The sequence below is a fragment of the Myotis lucifugus genome, unplaced genomic scaffold (assembly GCF_000147115.1).
Source record: "Myotis lucifugus unplaced genomic scaffold, Myoluc2.0 scaffold_10, whole genome shotgun sequence".
Taxonomy (NCBI): domain Eukaryota; kingdom Metazoa; phylum Chordata; class Mammalia; order Chiroptera; family Vespertilionidae; genus Myotis; species Myotis lucifugus.
Window position 1 is genome coordinate 7256432 of NW_005871058.1, and position 16417 is coordinate 7272848.

Here is a 16417-nt window from a genome sequence, read left to right on the forward strand (position 1 = left end):
TGTCAGCAGGTGTGAGTGGTGGCTGCTGCCCTGATTGCCCCTCAGGAGCAGGGGGAGGTGGAGAAGCCCTCAGGGGTGATTTGGGCCGGCAGCCACCACTCGCATCCCCTGACAGCGCCAAGCAATTGTGGCCAGCCCTGGGCACTGGCAGTGGGTGCGAGAGGTGGCTCTGATGCAGGCAGGAGGTGCAAGCAGGGCCGGCACCAGCAGCAGGTGCGAGCACCAGGTGGAATCTCGGCACATGGGAGCAAAGAATTGTCAGTAAACACCAGAAGCTCACCCCGATGACAGCGACCAGTGCACCGCCTTGGTCTGGCACCCCTGCTCACCTGCTCCATCATCCTGCTGCGGCCGATGCCCACCATGTTCCACACTCTGCTGCCTGGTGCTGACACCCACCATGCTCCACACACACCCCCTGGTGGTCAGCACACATCATAGCAACCGTTTGTTCAGTTGTTCGATTGTTCCGCAGTTTGGTCTATTTGCATATTGGCCTTTTATTATATATGACTAGTGGCCTGGTGCATGAAATTTGTGCACGGCGGGGAGGGCTTTCCCTCAGCCCAGCCTGCACCCTCTCTAATCAGGGGCCCCTTGAGGGATGTCCAACCGGCGGTCGGACATCCCTCTCGCAATCTGGGACTGCTGGCTTCTAACTGCTCACCTGCCTGCCTGCCTGATCACCCCTAACTGCCTCTGCCTGCCTGCCTGATGGCCTCTAACCCCTCTGCCTGCCTGCCTGATTGCCCCTAACCTCTCTGCCTACCTGGCTGATCACCCCTAACTGCCCTCCTGATCTTGCCCCCAACTTCCCTCCTCTTCCAGCCTGATTGACCCTAACTGCCTCTGCCTCAGCCCCCACTACCATGGCTTTGTCTGGAAGGAAGTCGGACATCTGGAAGATGGCTAGTCAACCCGGTCTAATTAGCATATTACCCTTTTATTAGTATAGATAGATTATATAGGATAGGATTGCTTAAATGGAAGGGGGAAAGCCTTTTTCAGCAGGAGGAGATGCTCTTGGCAGACAAAAACACATAATCCCTATATCTGGACTGATAGCCAGCCATATGCACTATACTACCAAACCAGTCATTAAAAAAATTGAACCACTTTCTTACACCTTACACCAAACAGCTGTTGCCCTTAAAACCCCTCCTCAGCCCCCACCTTAGGTTCTGCCTTCATAGTTCACCCAGACTAGGTTCTGATTGGTCAGTTTCTATGCCAATCAGTGTCAAAAGCTTCACCTCCTAGGCAGTCATTGGCTCCTGGCACTTCACCCAGATTTGGTTCTGATTGTTCAATTTCTATACCAGTCAGCGTCTCCGGGCCTATCTCTGGGCCTGATCAAAGAGGTGTGGCTGATCAGCAGCCCCCCTGGAGTCCCAGAGAGAAACAGAGGCGTAGCTGCTGGAGAAGCCTGGAGAGAAAGAGAGAGGCAACGACTGATCATCAACTGCCACAGAGGCTGCAGATCAAACCCTGCTTCTCTCTCTGCAGGCCTCTCTCCAGGCCTGATCCGCAGCCCTCTCGGCAGTCAGTGCTTGGTCGCTGCATTGGCACTGACTTCTGGTGTTTGGTGGAGCCTTTGTCGTTGCAGACATTATGGACTCTGGCTCTTTATATATATATATATATATATATATATATATATATATATATATATATATATATGACATTGATTGGAATGATGTTATTCAAAGATCTGCTGTAGATGGATTGGTTCTGGGCGGGGGGTTGGGGGGGATATTTTGGAATGAGTGGTCCTAAAGGATCGAAATAAAATTTTGAAAAAGAAGAGATGGACATGAAGATTTAAACAACTGGAAAACCAATCCAAAACGTTAGTGTTTTCTTAGAGTAACCAAAACAGTTGGAATGGATAGACTGGATTCTATTCCTGTATTGGGAGAAAACTTTCCAGAGCTCAAAGAGAGGTGAATATGAAAACTGAATGTAATCACCCCATCTCAGGCATATTGAATAAAAGTCACTCATATCAAGATGTGTTCAGTGAAGTTTTTTAATTACAAGAATAAAATTTAAAATCCAATTAGCATCAAGCTAGGAAAAAAAATATGGGCATGGATTAATTGTCCATTGTTTTGAGAGAAAGGTGGTAAATCCGACCAAATCATCACTCCTACATTAAGGCAAATGCTGTATGTGTTAGGTTGTCTGGGAAGCTGACTCTAAGCCTGAGACCTGCATACCTAGCAGGAGGTTTACTGGGAAGTGTGCTCCAGTACTGGGGGAGTGAGGGAAGCAGAACTAGGCAGAGGGAGAATCTGAGCTGCAATGAGTTGCTGTGGAGACCTCCATGAATCCCACAAGGAGTCTGGAGCTGGGGTGGCCCTTTAGTGTCATCCTGAACTGAGGAAAATAAGCTTTATCCCACAGCAGCAATAATGACTGGATGGGGCTGCCCCAGAGCAGAGGAGTGGCCTTGGTCCAAACAGCCCTCCCCCTTGAGATGATTCTAACAGGGTCTTGACTGCAGCTGGGAATGAGCACCTAAATCCTGCAGGAACCTTGTGGCATCTTTACCACCAACTTGTTAAAAAAAAAAATTTTACCTGAAGGTGTACTCTGGACAACTAAGGGATGACTATCTATATATATAAAAAGCCAGTGACCGAACGCTGTAACGACCGGTATGACGCCCACTGCGGTCAGCAAACCAGCTGATTGGGGTTGGGGCCAGCCAACCTACCCTGACCCCTCCCCCTACTGGCCCTGCCCCTGATTGGCCTCTCCCACCCTGATGAGGGCGCAGCAGCCAGCCCTTCCCCACAGCCAGACCTGTCCCTGATCGGCCCGCCTCACCCTGATCAACCCGTAGCCTCCCCCAGCCAGCCCCACCCCTGATCGCCCCCCACCCAAATAGGGACCTGTGACCCCTCCCCCCTGGCCGGCCCCACTCCCAATGCCCCCCCCCCCACTCTGATCAGGGGCAGGGCCGGGCTAGCCAACCACCCATGGCCCCTCCCTCAGGCTGCTGACCCCCGATCGGCCCCCCCACCCCATTTGGGAGTGGGCCCACAGCCCCTCCCCCCAGCAGGCCCTGCCCCCAATCAGCCCTCCCACCCCAATCGGGGGCGGGGCCTGCCGGCCAATCGTCCACCGCTCCTCCCCTCAGCCAGCCCAGCCCTGATTGGGCCGATCAGGGTAGGCCGGCCAGCCAACTTCCCGCCATCTCCTCCTCCCCACAGGCCCAGCCCCGATCCAATGATTAGGGCCGGACCTGCCAGACCCCACCCATGCATGAATTCATGCACTGGGCCTCTAGTGACAATATAAAAAGGCAGGAGACTTTGAATTCATTTTTAACACCAACACTGTTTGGTTATATACAGAATGGTGCAAAAGTAGGTTTACAATTGTGAGTATGCAAAACAAGGAGTTTATTCTTGTATTATTATTTATTAATTATTGTGTTCTTTTCCATACCAACAACTGTATGGAAATCTACTTTTTCCCCACCCTGTATTTCAATGCAGCCATAGAAATATAGTCAGATAATATAGTCAGAAAAAAAAAAGCCTGATTGTAAAGCCTCTCTTAGTGGTGAAAATTTGGATGAGTTAAACTTTTTCATTTACATTTTACTTTTTTGCATTTTCTAAATCTTCTATGAGTATATGTTACTTTTATGATTAAACAAAATAGATGCTATTATATGTGACTGCACATATACCATAAGAACACAAATAAAGTTAAAATAGACCAAAATATTAGCTATTATATTTCTGAAGAAAGGAAGTAGGATGAGTGATTTTTTTTCTTTCTTCAGTGTTTCAGATGTTTGCTGACTTTTTTTTTTGTATTTTATGATTAAATTTAAAAATGTATTAATTCCTTAAAGAGCTTAGAGAAAGAAGGGGGTTTTATTGTTTTGTTTTTAAATTAGAACTATGCCTACCATCTCTCCATCCAGCTTAACAAGTCCTTTTGAAAGTTGTTTACCTACAGAACCTAAATTCCTACTGGTCCTGTTTGTCTAAGGCAGGCATGTCCAGTGTCATGCTAGAGACATGGATGCCCCTGAATTATTTGGGCCTGGAGGTGGGGGAAAAATCACAAAATTGCTAACTCACTTTAGTGGGGGGGGGGGGAGCTGTGTCTTTTTAGGGTAGAAACCAGAATATAGTCAGATAAAATCTCCCCTCATCTAGACCTCCCCTAGTGGCTGACCTGATTCTTAGGTTGTGAGCTATGGTTACCACAGGCTTCCATACCCAATCTGCAATCCATTAGCTGGATGGAATGGAGCAGTGTGAAAAGGAAGCAAAAGGTCCATCTATATGATGGAAATAAAATGGAGACCCTTCCCCATTATTAATCCCCTTTACATCACTCTACTTTCTTTCCATAGCACTTACCACCTTCTAACATACCACACAGTTTACTTTCATTACTTATTATTATTAACTTTGTGTTCTTATGGTGTATGTGCAGTCACATATAATAGCATCTATTTTGTTTAATCATTGCTTTCTGACTCACCCACAGGAGCATAAGCTCCCTGGGGGCAGGAATCTTTGTCATAGTGAGTGACGTAACCCAGGTGCCTAACTACAGAGCCTGACACACAGTAGGTGCTCATTATGTACTTTGGAGTGGATAGACTTAAATTTATGGGATAAAGGGATTGACAAGGAAAAAGATAAGACAGCATATACTGCATAATTGTAATTAAAAATACAGATGTGCTTGAGAGGTCATGAAAGTCTGGGAAAAAAAACAGCAATTGTCAATGTTGATTATACAGTTAGGGGTTGTGGGGATTTTACTTTCTTCATTATTTTATAGTATTTATTTCTTTATTTTAATTTTTTGGTTTTAGAGAGAGAGGGAGGAAGAGAAAGAGAGAGAAACATTTATTTATTGTTCCACTTATTTGTGCATTCACTGGTTGAATCCTGTATACTAGTATGCCCTGACCGGGGATCAAACCTGCAACCTTGACATATCGGGATGACACTCTAACCAACTGAGCTACTTGACTAGGGTGTTCTTCATTGTTTTTTAGATTATCTCTTTCTTGGTATGTAAGTTTCACTTCTAGGGTCATGAAAATGTTAAATTTTAAAAAGAAGAGGGATAAAAAGTGGGGTCTTGAACCAGCCATGGGCAACCAATGGGCTTGGGTATGGTTCAGTCACTGCAAACGGGGTGCCCTTGTGGTGCACCTCCTGACTGTAGGCCATCGCTGGTTCCTGGAAATATCAACCCCACCCATGCTGGTAGGAGTCACTGGAGATATGGGCCTGGAACCTCCCCATCATTAATGCCCCTTGAAGTGAAATGTTCCTACTGCTGGCCACTTCACTCTCCCCAGATTAGCAGAGGTGATGCAATGTTTTCATACTACTGTAGTTTAAATCTAGCCCCAGTTTGAACATTAAGATGTGATGTAATTAAAATGTATTATGGGATTTCTCGTGTATAAGTGGCCTAGGACATCAGTGTTTGTTGCTTTTACTAACAGCTGCAGCTATGCCCTGGTATCATTTTATTTTATTTTATTTTAAAATAGTTTTATTTATTTCAGAGAGGAAGAAAGAGGGAAAGAGAATAGAAACATCAATGTGAGAGAGAATCATTAATTATCTGCCTCCTGCACACCCCCCACTAGGGATTGAGCCCACCACCCGGGCATGTGCCCTGACCAGGAATCGAACCTTGACCTCCTTGTTCACAGGTCAATACTCAACTACTGAGCCATGCCAGCCGGGCTGCCCTGGTATCCTTTTAAAAGGAGGGCCCACTTTCCAGAGCCAGGGTTGGCAGCAGGGTGATCCTGCACATGTATAGGAGGAAACAAGAAGCATGTGGAGCAGCCACGATGACCAGCCTAAGCACCCATGGGCCCTTGCATCACAGGATGTATTCAAATGTCAGCATAACTCTCATTTCTCCTCTGGAGCATGGCCTCTTCGCAGCTTCCATTCAGGCATTGGGTTAGACTCCACCAAACTGACCTGCAAAATGGGGCCAGGTCCAGAGGAAGAGGACTGTGCAGCTGATTTCTGGAAAGCAGGTGGGGTTGAGGTGTATGAAAGGCAGTGATGACTGATGTTTGGCCCTTGGTTCCAACTATACTTGAAAATCATATCACAACAGAGATCTGGGAGGCTGCTACCATTCTATGATGTTAATATTGCAAGACGTAAGCTTTTAATCATCTTGGGTTTGAAATGAATTTGCATAGAAAATGGTAAGTCCCGTACCTTCGATGTCCTCACACTTCCTGTCTCTTATTCCTTTTGTTTCTCCATAGCACATATTACTATCTAAAATACTATACATGTATCAGCTTATTGTCTGTCTCTCCCCATGATGTGAACTCCATGAGGCAAGGATTTTTGTCTCACGTATCTCTAGTCTGAGAACAATGCCTGGCACATAGTAGGTGCTCAATAAATATTGGTTGGGTGAGGGAAGAGAAAACCAAAGATGAGAAGCATCTTTATAAAGAATGTTTCAATTTATTTTACTTTAAATCTGAATCTGCATAAAATGATGGTTAGTTACATTCAGCTCAAAGCACCCCTGTGACATGAACTGAAGACAAGCCCAGGTTTGAAACTTTGCAACTCCCCATCAGGTCCAGTGGCCACAGTAATAATCAGCCCTGTCACTTAATTTGCATCCACCGAGGCTATGACAGCCTGGGCTGTAAGTACTCAGAATTTTCTCAGGGTGATGGTGGGAAGCAGGGGGATGATCACTTATGATGGATGCTACAACAGGGCCCTGACTACACTTCTGTCATGGCCTGCAGCCATCTGAAATGAGGGGGTACCTGAGGAAACATAGGGAAGGCTTATGGTGCTGTTACTGGAACCCTGATGTTTTTCCTGGAATCCGTCTGCCTACACGCACTGGTCCAACGAAATGCATGAACAGGGGTTTGCAGTATAGAAAGAAAAAATAGTTTAATATTGAATTGGCCAAATGGAGGTGTGTGAAGGAGCTCTAAAAAAACACACACAACTCTCCAATAGAGTATAGGTTACAGATTATATAGAGCAAAATCAGAAGACACTATGGGTTAGGGGTTCAGGGTTGTGTGGGGAGTTGATTGGTTGGAGGTGAGGTGAGTGTAATGAATCATTTCTTCAGGTCTTGAGGACAGTTCTGAGGTCTTTTCTGGTGTCCCTCTGTCCAGTCTCATGGGAAAGTAGCCAGGGGGTTGTTCCAACTTAGGGCTCAGAAACTGAAACATAACTTAGGTGAAGATGTGATCTTTATCCTGACAGAGACCTAGATCCTGTGACCATTTGTCAGGTCTGAGCTACTGTCTTCTCCTGCCTTGGGGGCTGCTGATTATGGAGGGAAAGGTTAAGTCTCTGAGGGGTATGTATATATATAAAGAAGGATATGATGTCTAGAGCTAGGACTTAAGCTAATTTAATCCAAGTCATAAATAGCCTTGGTTTCAGTGCCTGGGAATTCTGGGATAGAGAAACTCAAAATGGTGCCAATCCCCCAAAGACTAAGGTAAAATAAACTTAATTTTGAAGTTTCTAAGAAGCAGCATCATTTCTCTTCCTTTCTGAGCTCATTCTCTTTCTCTTCACACACACCCATTTCAAGACCCCCTCATGCCATATCCCAGCAGATGACAGACACCACACTGTGCAGAAGCACAGACATGCTTGTGAATGGTCTCTCACTGCCGCAGCACCCCCTTGGCAGTGGGGCTGGCTCGCTCACACGTTGGTGTGCTGAGAACCAGAGGATGCGATGCTGCCTGGCTGTCTCTGGCTAGAGGGTGCTGAACTGGCTGCCCGGCTCCTCCTGCTCTGATGGCCTCCTCCCTGGCTGCTGGGGGATGGCTCATCCATCATCTTGAGCTTCTCATGCTCCTCCTTCAGGAAGAAGTCCACCAACAAGCTCTTCTCTTTCTTGATCTGGTCGCTGATGTCCGTGGGGATATCTGGGATCATCCAGTCCACAAGGACACTCAGGAACATCACAAGATTCTGTCAAAAGTGAGAGATAAGGGTAGAGAGAGGAGGCTTGGCCTGGGAACACTAGTGTACCACTGTCTACCTTTGCCCGTCAGAGTGACCATCTCAGCAGTGGAGCTGGTGGTAGCATGCAACATTAAAGGGCACAGACCCGGGAGTAGACATCTCTGTGTTATTCTGGCTCCACTGCTTACTAGTGGGTGATCTTAGCCATGGAGCATAACTGTCCCTTGTGTGCCCATGTGGAAGGTGGAATAGTAACAGTACCTACTTTCTGAAGTTGTGTGAGGATTAAATGAGTCAACACATCGCACATAGCAGGGCTCCATAAGTATTAGCCATTGCTTCTTCCCCTCCTCCAACCCATTTCATTTGTCTTGCTTTGGCTTCTTGGCCTAAAAGGCCTCCAGGCCCCCTGCTCCAGAGCTGCTGGGAAGTGGCCACAAGGCCCAGTTGCCTCTCCAGACTTTCCCTGAGCCAGTTGCTTCTCTCTCCCTTGCACCTGACCCTCTGTCTTCCATATCAGAGATATATCTTTGGTTTTTGCACTGAACTATGGCCTCAGCAGACCCCACCCACTACTCACATTCATCACATCCTGCTCTCCATGCCATGCCAGCCACTCTAGTTACATGGCCTGTTGGGGACTCTCTGCCTTTTTTGTGCACACTTGTAATTGGCTTCCTCCTCTGTATGCTAAGCTACTCCCCCTCCATTGTAAACACAGGTAGGATAAGACTGCGCTTCCCTAGGAGTATTTTCTATTCAAGTGGGTGAATATGTTATAACAGTGCCATCATGGCCCAATAAATGTTTGCTACTTTGATAATCTGGTTCCCATCCATTTCCTAAGCCACCGACAACTACACCCTACCCAATACACTCCTCCGATTGTTGTGTTCTGTGCCTGACAATTATATGCTCATGTGTCTTCTCCTCTCTGAGGTACAGAGGACAGTGACGAAGCCCAGAATGAGATAACAGAGCATGGCTGTCTTCCATGCTTTCAGCCTATTCCCTGCTTGACCTTGAACCCTTTCTGCTCCTAGGAGCCCAGAGGAAGACTTTGGGAACCATCTTCTATTTCCAGAGGCTCCTGGCTGCCTTAGGTCATCTAGACCTGCTCTGAGTTATACACTCCTCCTTTAAATGAACTCCTCACAGGGTGAGTCAATGCTACATGTGACATATGGTAAAGTGAGGTGACTCCCACAGGTGGGGCAGCAGGAGATGTCTGAGTGATTTTTCAAATATATCGCCCCATCTCCCCAGAAGAATAATGGCTGTCCTCCAGTTTTGCTGGAAGACCCACAGGACCCCGAGAGGAGAATCGGGAAGGGGGGCCTCGTGCTCAGAGAATCTCGGTGGTACAATTGGAGCTGCTGCTATTGTCAGAGATAGGAATCACTGGGCTCAAGTTTGCTATTCATTCAGGAATGGTGGGATGGCTCTGGTGGCCCTTCCCACCATATGTCTCAGGGGCTGAAACAACAGGAACAAAGGAGGGAGCCAGCTGAGAGGGCTAGGAGAAAGGTTCAGATGGGGCTGTTTGTCTGCATTAGAGCTGAAACTCTGGTTTCCACTGCTCTTCCCATTTCCCTTTGTTGTCTTAGGTTGAAATGGGAAACTATCGCCACCCTGCAACTTACTCCACATCTGCCTTGTAATCTTATTCTGTGTTTTAGTCTCTTTCTGCAAATCCATCAATTTGTGGATGCCCTGGGAAGGGAGCACTCACTGCCTTCCACCTATAAAGGCCCCCTATGTCACCTGTGCCATGAAAACCTGGAGATGAGGGGCCGGCAAGGAGACATGGTTGTCTTAACTCTTGCAGCTTAAGTCCTAATTGGCAATTCCTTACTGGAATAACTCACCTGGAAGATTATGACAAAAGCCAGACGGGCAGACAGAACAGACCAGTACTGTTTGGAATATTCATATGGGTTTGGGGCCCACGGCGGCTCTCGGTAATCCTTAAACCTGCCAGGAGAGAAATGTGGTGTTCAGATTGAGAAGAAATGGAATAAAGGGGGTACTATAGCTCTAGGGGGGACTTCGGGGGTCAAAGCAGCAGGCAAGCCCTTAGCTCTCCGACTTGGGGGAATGGGGGGAAAGAGAAGGAATCCATGGTCCAACCAACAAGTGTCTATGGGATAAAAAGACCAAAGTCTCAAAAAACCAATGTCAGACTAGAAATGTCTTTTTCTTACTTTCTCTCTAACATCCCCAAAAGCTTTCTCTGGTGTCTGGATTCTACTTCTGGAGGAGCCCAGGAATCATGAGAGGACCCTAGGACAGTGAATCCACCTTGGGTCCCATTAGCTTATGGCCTCTGGAGGGGAAGGAAGACTGCCCCCCCTCCCCATCCTCATACCGTTTTTGCAGTCTGTGGGCTCAGTGAAGATATAGGTGCCAGCAGACAATTCCAGCTTCATGCCCAAGTGTTTGCCTTGGGACTATGGTCTTGAGAGGGGCCAGCCTCACTTGATGACCACATTCTTATACCCAAAGGGAAGTGACAATGAATACCCAAGTTGAAGACAATGAATTTGGGGAAGGAGGGCTGATGATAATAGTCACGGTTGGTCAGTGTCATTCTCTTTTATTGGCCATCTTTATAAGTTGTTTATATGGCTTAAGAAAAAAATGTTAGTGGCCTCACATGAACTCATGCCTATTCCTTAGACCTCAGACCCTTGGAGGGGCTTTTTCTCACTGTTGTCTCCCCCCTACTCCCACCCTGGGATGACTCATGTTTGAAAGGGCTCATTTTCTCAGACTCACTTTTTTCTAAACCTGGAAAAATGACAAAAGTTAGTACCAGAAGAATTATGACCCTTCATGAAACTGTTTCCTCCATAGACTTCAGCAAAGCTTTGACGCTCAATAAAATCAAAGCAAGCCCAGGGCTGGAGGAAGGGGTGGGGTGGCATCAGGCCACAATGTGGGATGTATGACCATTGAGTGGGGACTCTATCTGAGGAGCAGATAGGAAGGGAAGGAGGCAGTATGTGTCAATCCCTGAGCAAGGAACTTTTCTGGAAGTTTTCTTATTTAATCTTTACAACAGCATCCTCAGGCAGGCATTGATATCCCCATGTAACATAGGAAGAAACTGAGGCTCAGAGACGTTCAAGTAGTTGGCCAAAGTCTCCTTGACAACAAGAGGCTAAGGTAAGGCAAGAATCCAAGTCTGGCTGAATTCAGTCTTTTCTCCTATCTCATACAGCAGCTTACTGTCAGTAGCGATTTGGGGGGTGGGAGGCTCAGAAGGGGGTGCTCTCTGGAGCTCCTCCTAACCTGAAAGCACCAGCTGTTTTGAAAGATTCATGTCAAAGCATGGTGACTTCCAATTGCCCAAGGAGAGATGAGGGAAGAAGAGAAAAAAAAACAAACAAACCTGAAAAGAGATGCACACGAGAAGATAGAAAAAAAAACCTAGCGATGGAGTCAGCAACAGAAAAGACAAACTGAGAGGTGGACACTAAGCAATCAGCTAGGGCTGGGCAAGAGGCCAGGAGCTGCCCCCTCCCCACTCAACTCCCCTTCTTCCAACAGCTGATCACAGCTGTTGCAGGCTTGGTTTGACATTTGGATGAAAAGCAAAACTAACTGCAGCCCAGCAAAATACCACGGCATTCATCACATCCATCCGTGGCTGAGGACAGAAACACGGCCAGCTCCAATTATGCTTGCTAATGGGAGAGAGTGAGTGAGAGCGTGGCTAAAGGAATAAGGATATCTTGGGATGGGAAAATCTCAGGTTCCCCACTGTCCTGCTGCCTGCCTCCCCTTCCCCCGCCCCAAAGGATTCCATGGCAGAAGGGAATTGATCCTACTTTTTCTTCTCAAGACCTCCAAGGAGTGTTACACACACACACCCACTCCTTACCACAGGGAAATCCTTCCCCAGGTCTAGCCCAATCCCTTCTGCTGCAATCAAAGCCTGTTTCGCTTGTTCTCTAGCTTCATCTATGAACGAACAGATGTTCACTGACCTCAGCATGAGAGCCATTGCTCACCCTGCTTTTTTCCAGTCTGGAAAGAATCCATAAATAATCTAAATCTTGTCCCACCTCTGCTACTAACTCACCACAGCTTTTGAAAATGTCCCTTTGCTCTCCCTAAGTATCCAAAACATGTTTTGAATCTAATAGGCACATCCATCTAATTAAGGATCTAGGGAAAGACTAACATATAGACATGTCCAGAAAGCTATACTTGAAATACACCTAGGCCAATGGGCTAAGGGTGCTGTTAGGAACTACGGGACAAGCTATCCACAGAAAAGAACAATATGCAATTTAATTAATTATACATCTATTCACATTTCTCTTTCCAAAGCTAACTTTTTAAGAACGGTGACCTACAGTAAATACATTTTGAATTAATGCATACATAAATATATGTCACTGAAATGAAAATTACACAAAAGATACTCTTGCTATGTCCAATGCACTGGTATTTTTCTTTTCTATTCTATTCTATTCTATTCTATTCTATTCTATTCTATTCTATTCTATTCTATTCTATCTTAATCTATTCTATTCTTTAAAATGCTGATCATGACCCACCAAATTGATTTCATAACCCACTAAAGAACCATGACTCATAGTTTGAAAAAACATAGACTCCAGTAAGCCTCTGCCACCAGGTAAATTATTGGTTGTTTACATTCCAATATAAATTCAGATTTCATAATTAAAAAACACACAACCTTCATCCTAAGAAGTTAGGCTTATCACATGTTTTTACTGAGTAATTAGAAGACACTAATTAAACAAGAGATAATTAGTTTTAAGATTAGAAATGTCCACAAAAGATAAAGTGGTTAATCAACCTAATTTTGTCCACCATGGTAATAGTTTCCTGCTTTGTCTGTTTTGTTTCTAAGCCCAGGGCACAGAATTGGCAAAAGAGTGGGCTTTGGAGTCAGGTGTCTTGATGCCTCCTCCACCATTTCTGTTCTATGCCCGCTACGAAGTGCCCTAACATACTGATGGCCAAAACCATTATCTATGAAATGGGCTTCAACTTTCTGCATCTCACAGAGTCGTAATGAAGATGAAATGTCAGTGAAGGGCACTTAGCACCCCACTTGACCTATCAGATATATATACCCAGTAAGCAGTAGCTGTTCTTTCTCCTTTGACTGAGGTAACTTATGAAACACACCCCTTCTGTTAAAAGAGGACAGAGCACATACACCCATGCTCCTTGCTCCTCCCTGCTTTCTAGGAGGATTTCTGAGTACTCAAGAGCAGATGCTCCAAGTTTCCCATTATGCTGATATGAATAAAAAGAGTCAGCCAATGCCACAACTGCAAGGGGCTTCTCTCAGGATCTATGTCCGTGTAAATGTAGGCAAGCCTCAGGGTTGGTGGGAATTAACTTCTGCTCCATTCCCATCAGCTCAAGTATTTTCTGAAACCAGACCACTTCCCCTGGTTTAGGGAGCTTGGTCTTCCTACAGTCCCACTGGACAGCCAGGCACTGGGTGACCCATATCTGGTCACTTCCTGCATCTACTGGCTGGGATTTAAGCTCGGGGATATAATTTTAGGAATCATTTATAGATCTCACTCTCACCCCTCCAGTCCTCCTTTATTTTCTTTGGGACTTAACATTAATTTTGAAAGTTCTCTTTAGTCTTCTAATAAGGAGTGTCTTTCATAGTGAAACAACTAGAATGTCTAAAAAAGCAAGTGAGCACTTGGAGTGGCTATGTCACTAACTGTAAGGCCCTGGGGAAGTTATTTCACATCTCTGGTCCTCAGCTTTCTAATCCATAAGTGGAGCTGACAAAACGTGCCTCTCAGTGCTGAGTATACCAACGGTACATACACCAGCTCTCTCACCCCAACCATGAATAAATGAATACATACATGTGTGTACTATATGTGTGTACACTGAACATGAAAGAAAGACAGTGAGCATTAAATAAGACAACACATGTGCATGTGATTTCTTGAGACTTCTACAGAAAATGGACACAACAGTTTTTTTCTGGAAGAGAATGACTAGGGTAGGGGCTGAGAAGAGAGTATTTTCCTTATATTTATATAAAATACAATAAATAATTATATATTAACTAGAGGCCCAGTGTGCAAAATTTGTGCACTGGGGGGGGGGGGGTCCCTCAGCCCAGCCTGCACCCTCTCCAATCTGGGACCCCTTGAGGGATGTCCAACTGCTCGTTTAGGCCCGATCCCACAGGGCACATGAACTGTAGGGGACCGAGCCTGCAGTGCAGGGCAGTTGGGGGTGACCGGGTCCAAAGGGATTGGGCCTAAACCGGCAGTCGGATATCCCTCTCACAATCCAGGACTGTTGGCTCCCAACTGCTCGCCTGCCTGCCTGCCTGATTACCCCTAACCACTTCTGCCTGCCAGCCTGATAACCCCCTAACCACTCCCTTGCCAGCTTGATTGACTCCTAACTGTTCCCCTGTTGGCCTGATCGCCCCCAACTGCCCTCCCCTGCTGGCCTGGTTGCCCCCAACAGCTCTCCCCTGCTAGCCCGATCACCCCCAACAGTCCTCTCCTGCAGGCCCAGTCCCCCCAATGGCCCTCCCCTGCAGGCCTGGTCACTCCCAATGGCCCTCCCCTGCAAGCCCGGTCCCCTCCAATGGCCCTCCCCTGCTGGCCCAGTCACCCCTAACTGCCCTCCCCTGCTGGCCTGATCACCCACAACTGCCCTCCCTGCAGGCCATCTTATGGCAACATGGTGGTGGCCATCTTTGACCACATGAGGGTAGCCATCTTGTGTGTTGGAGTGATGGTCAATTTGTATACTGGTCGTGATTAATTAGCATATCCAGTCGTGACTGTGAGGGTGTCACGACCAATTTGCATATTACCCTTTTATTAGTATAGATAATTAATATAACTAATATATTAATTATGTAATATATAAATTTTAAGTTCTATGATTTATATAATATGTATTATATGTAATACATGTATATATATACATGTATTCATGCATATATACACATACAGAATTATATATACATACACATACATACAGAATTAGGGGGCTGAGAAGAGAGTCTTTCATATATACATTTATAATTAGGGAGAACTACTTTTATAGTGAAAAAAAGTTCAAAATTTCAAAAGAAGAATGTAATTAATAGCAATATTCAGTTGACTCAAATATGTTTTTATACTTAGCTTTCAGGAGCAAAGTTATAGTGTTAACTGAGACAGACTTCCATACAATAAGTGAAAATGATACAAAAATCAACATTATATTTTAGCTTTAAGATTACATTAGAGGGGGAAACCAAGATGGCGGCATAGGTAAACACGAGAGTTTGCTGCCTCGAACAACCACTTCAAAAATACAACTAAAAGACGGAACGGACATCATCCAGAACCACAGGAAAGCTGGCTGAGTGGAAGTTCTACAACTAGGAGGAAAGAGAAAAGCATACCGAGGCTCAGAGGATGCGCAGTGCTGAAGTAAAATACTAAGGTTCAGAGTGCATGCGGAGTGGGCTGGAGGCTGAGGGCGCGGTTGTCATTTTCAATCGTGAGGGAGTCTCAGGCTCTGAGCTCCAGTTCCGAGCAAGTCTCTAAGGACCCACACTCATACGGGAGAAGCAGGACTGTCTGGCATCGCTCAGAACCCTAGGGCAGCTTTCTCTCCGTGGGGCTTGCAGCGACTACTGGGACACTGAGAAGCAGAGCCTCTGAGGGCAAGACTGAGAGCAGCCATAATTGCTAACCCCGCACTGTTGATCCCGTGAGACCCGCCCCGCCCAAGCCCTGCAGGGAGGCTTTTTCTGGATAGCCTCAGGCAAAGGCTAGATTAGCACCTCCCTAGAGATCCAGGAGCCAGGAAGCCCAGAGGTCAGAGTGGGACCATCCAGCTTGCAGCTCCATGGAACCATAAAAGACACACTCAGGGGGCAGACTCAGTGAGCACCAAAGCCCCATCGAAGCAAGTCTAGCCCAGAAGGGTGTCTCCAGCACAGAAGTTCTCCCACCGCAGACACAGCTGATTCTCACAGCCAATTGGCCTGGAGGTCAATTCCTCACAGTGATAACTACAACAATCAAGGCTTAACCACAACAAGCCTGTGCACAAAGCCCACAAGGGGGTGCACCAAGAGTGTCTACCTCAGGTAATTGGGACACTTAGCACAGAAAGGCACTCTATCGACACAGCGAAGCATAAAAAATGCCGAGACAAAGAAACAGGACACAAACGACAGAATTGGAGGAAAGCAAACTGTTGGATATAGAGTTCAAAACCACACTTTTAAGGTCTTTAAAGAACTGTTTAGAAGCCGCCGATAAATTGAGTAAGGCCCTCGAAAAGACTGGTGAGACCGCCAATAAATGTAGTGAGATCCTCGAAAAGACTGGTAAGACCGCCGATAAATGTAGTGAGATCCTCAAGAAATCTAATGAGACCCTCGATGT

At 46.2% G+C, this 16417-nt stretch overlaps 1 protein-coding gene across 1 annotated transcript in view; it reads right to left on the bottom strand.

The window, feature by feature from the left end:
• Positions 1–6591: 6591 nt before the first annotated feature.
• Positions 6592–16417, bottom strand: part of ANO2 (anoctamin 2) — a 290309-nt gene continuing 280483 nt past the window's right edge. The window contains exons 26-27 of the mRNA XM_023749823.1: positions 9860–9965; positions 6592–7997 (exon numbers count right to left, since the gene is read on the bottom strand). Of these exons, the coding sequence (XP_023605591.1) occupies positions 7725–7997; positions 9860–9965 (379 nt within the window). The 3' untranslated portion in view covers positions 6592–7724. The remainder of the gene's footprint in view (positions 7998–9859; positions 9966–16417) is intronic.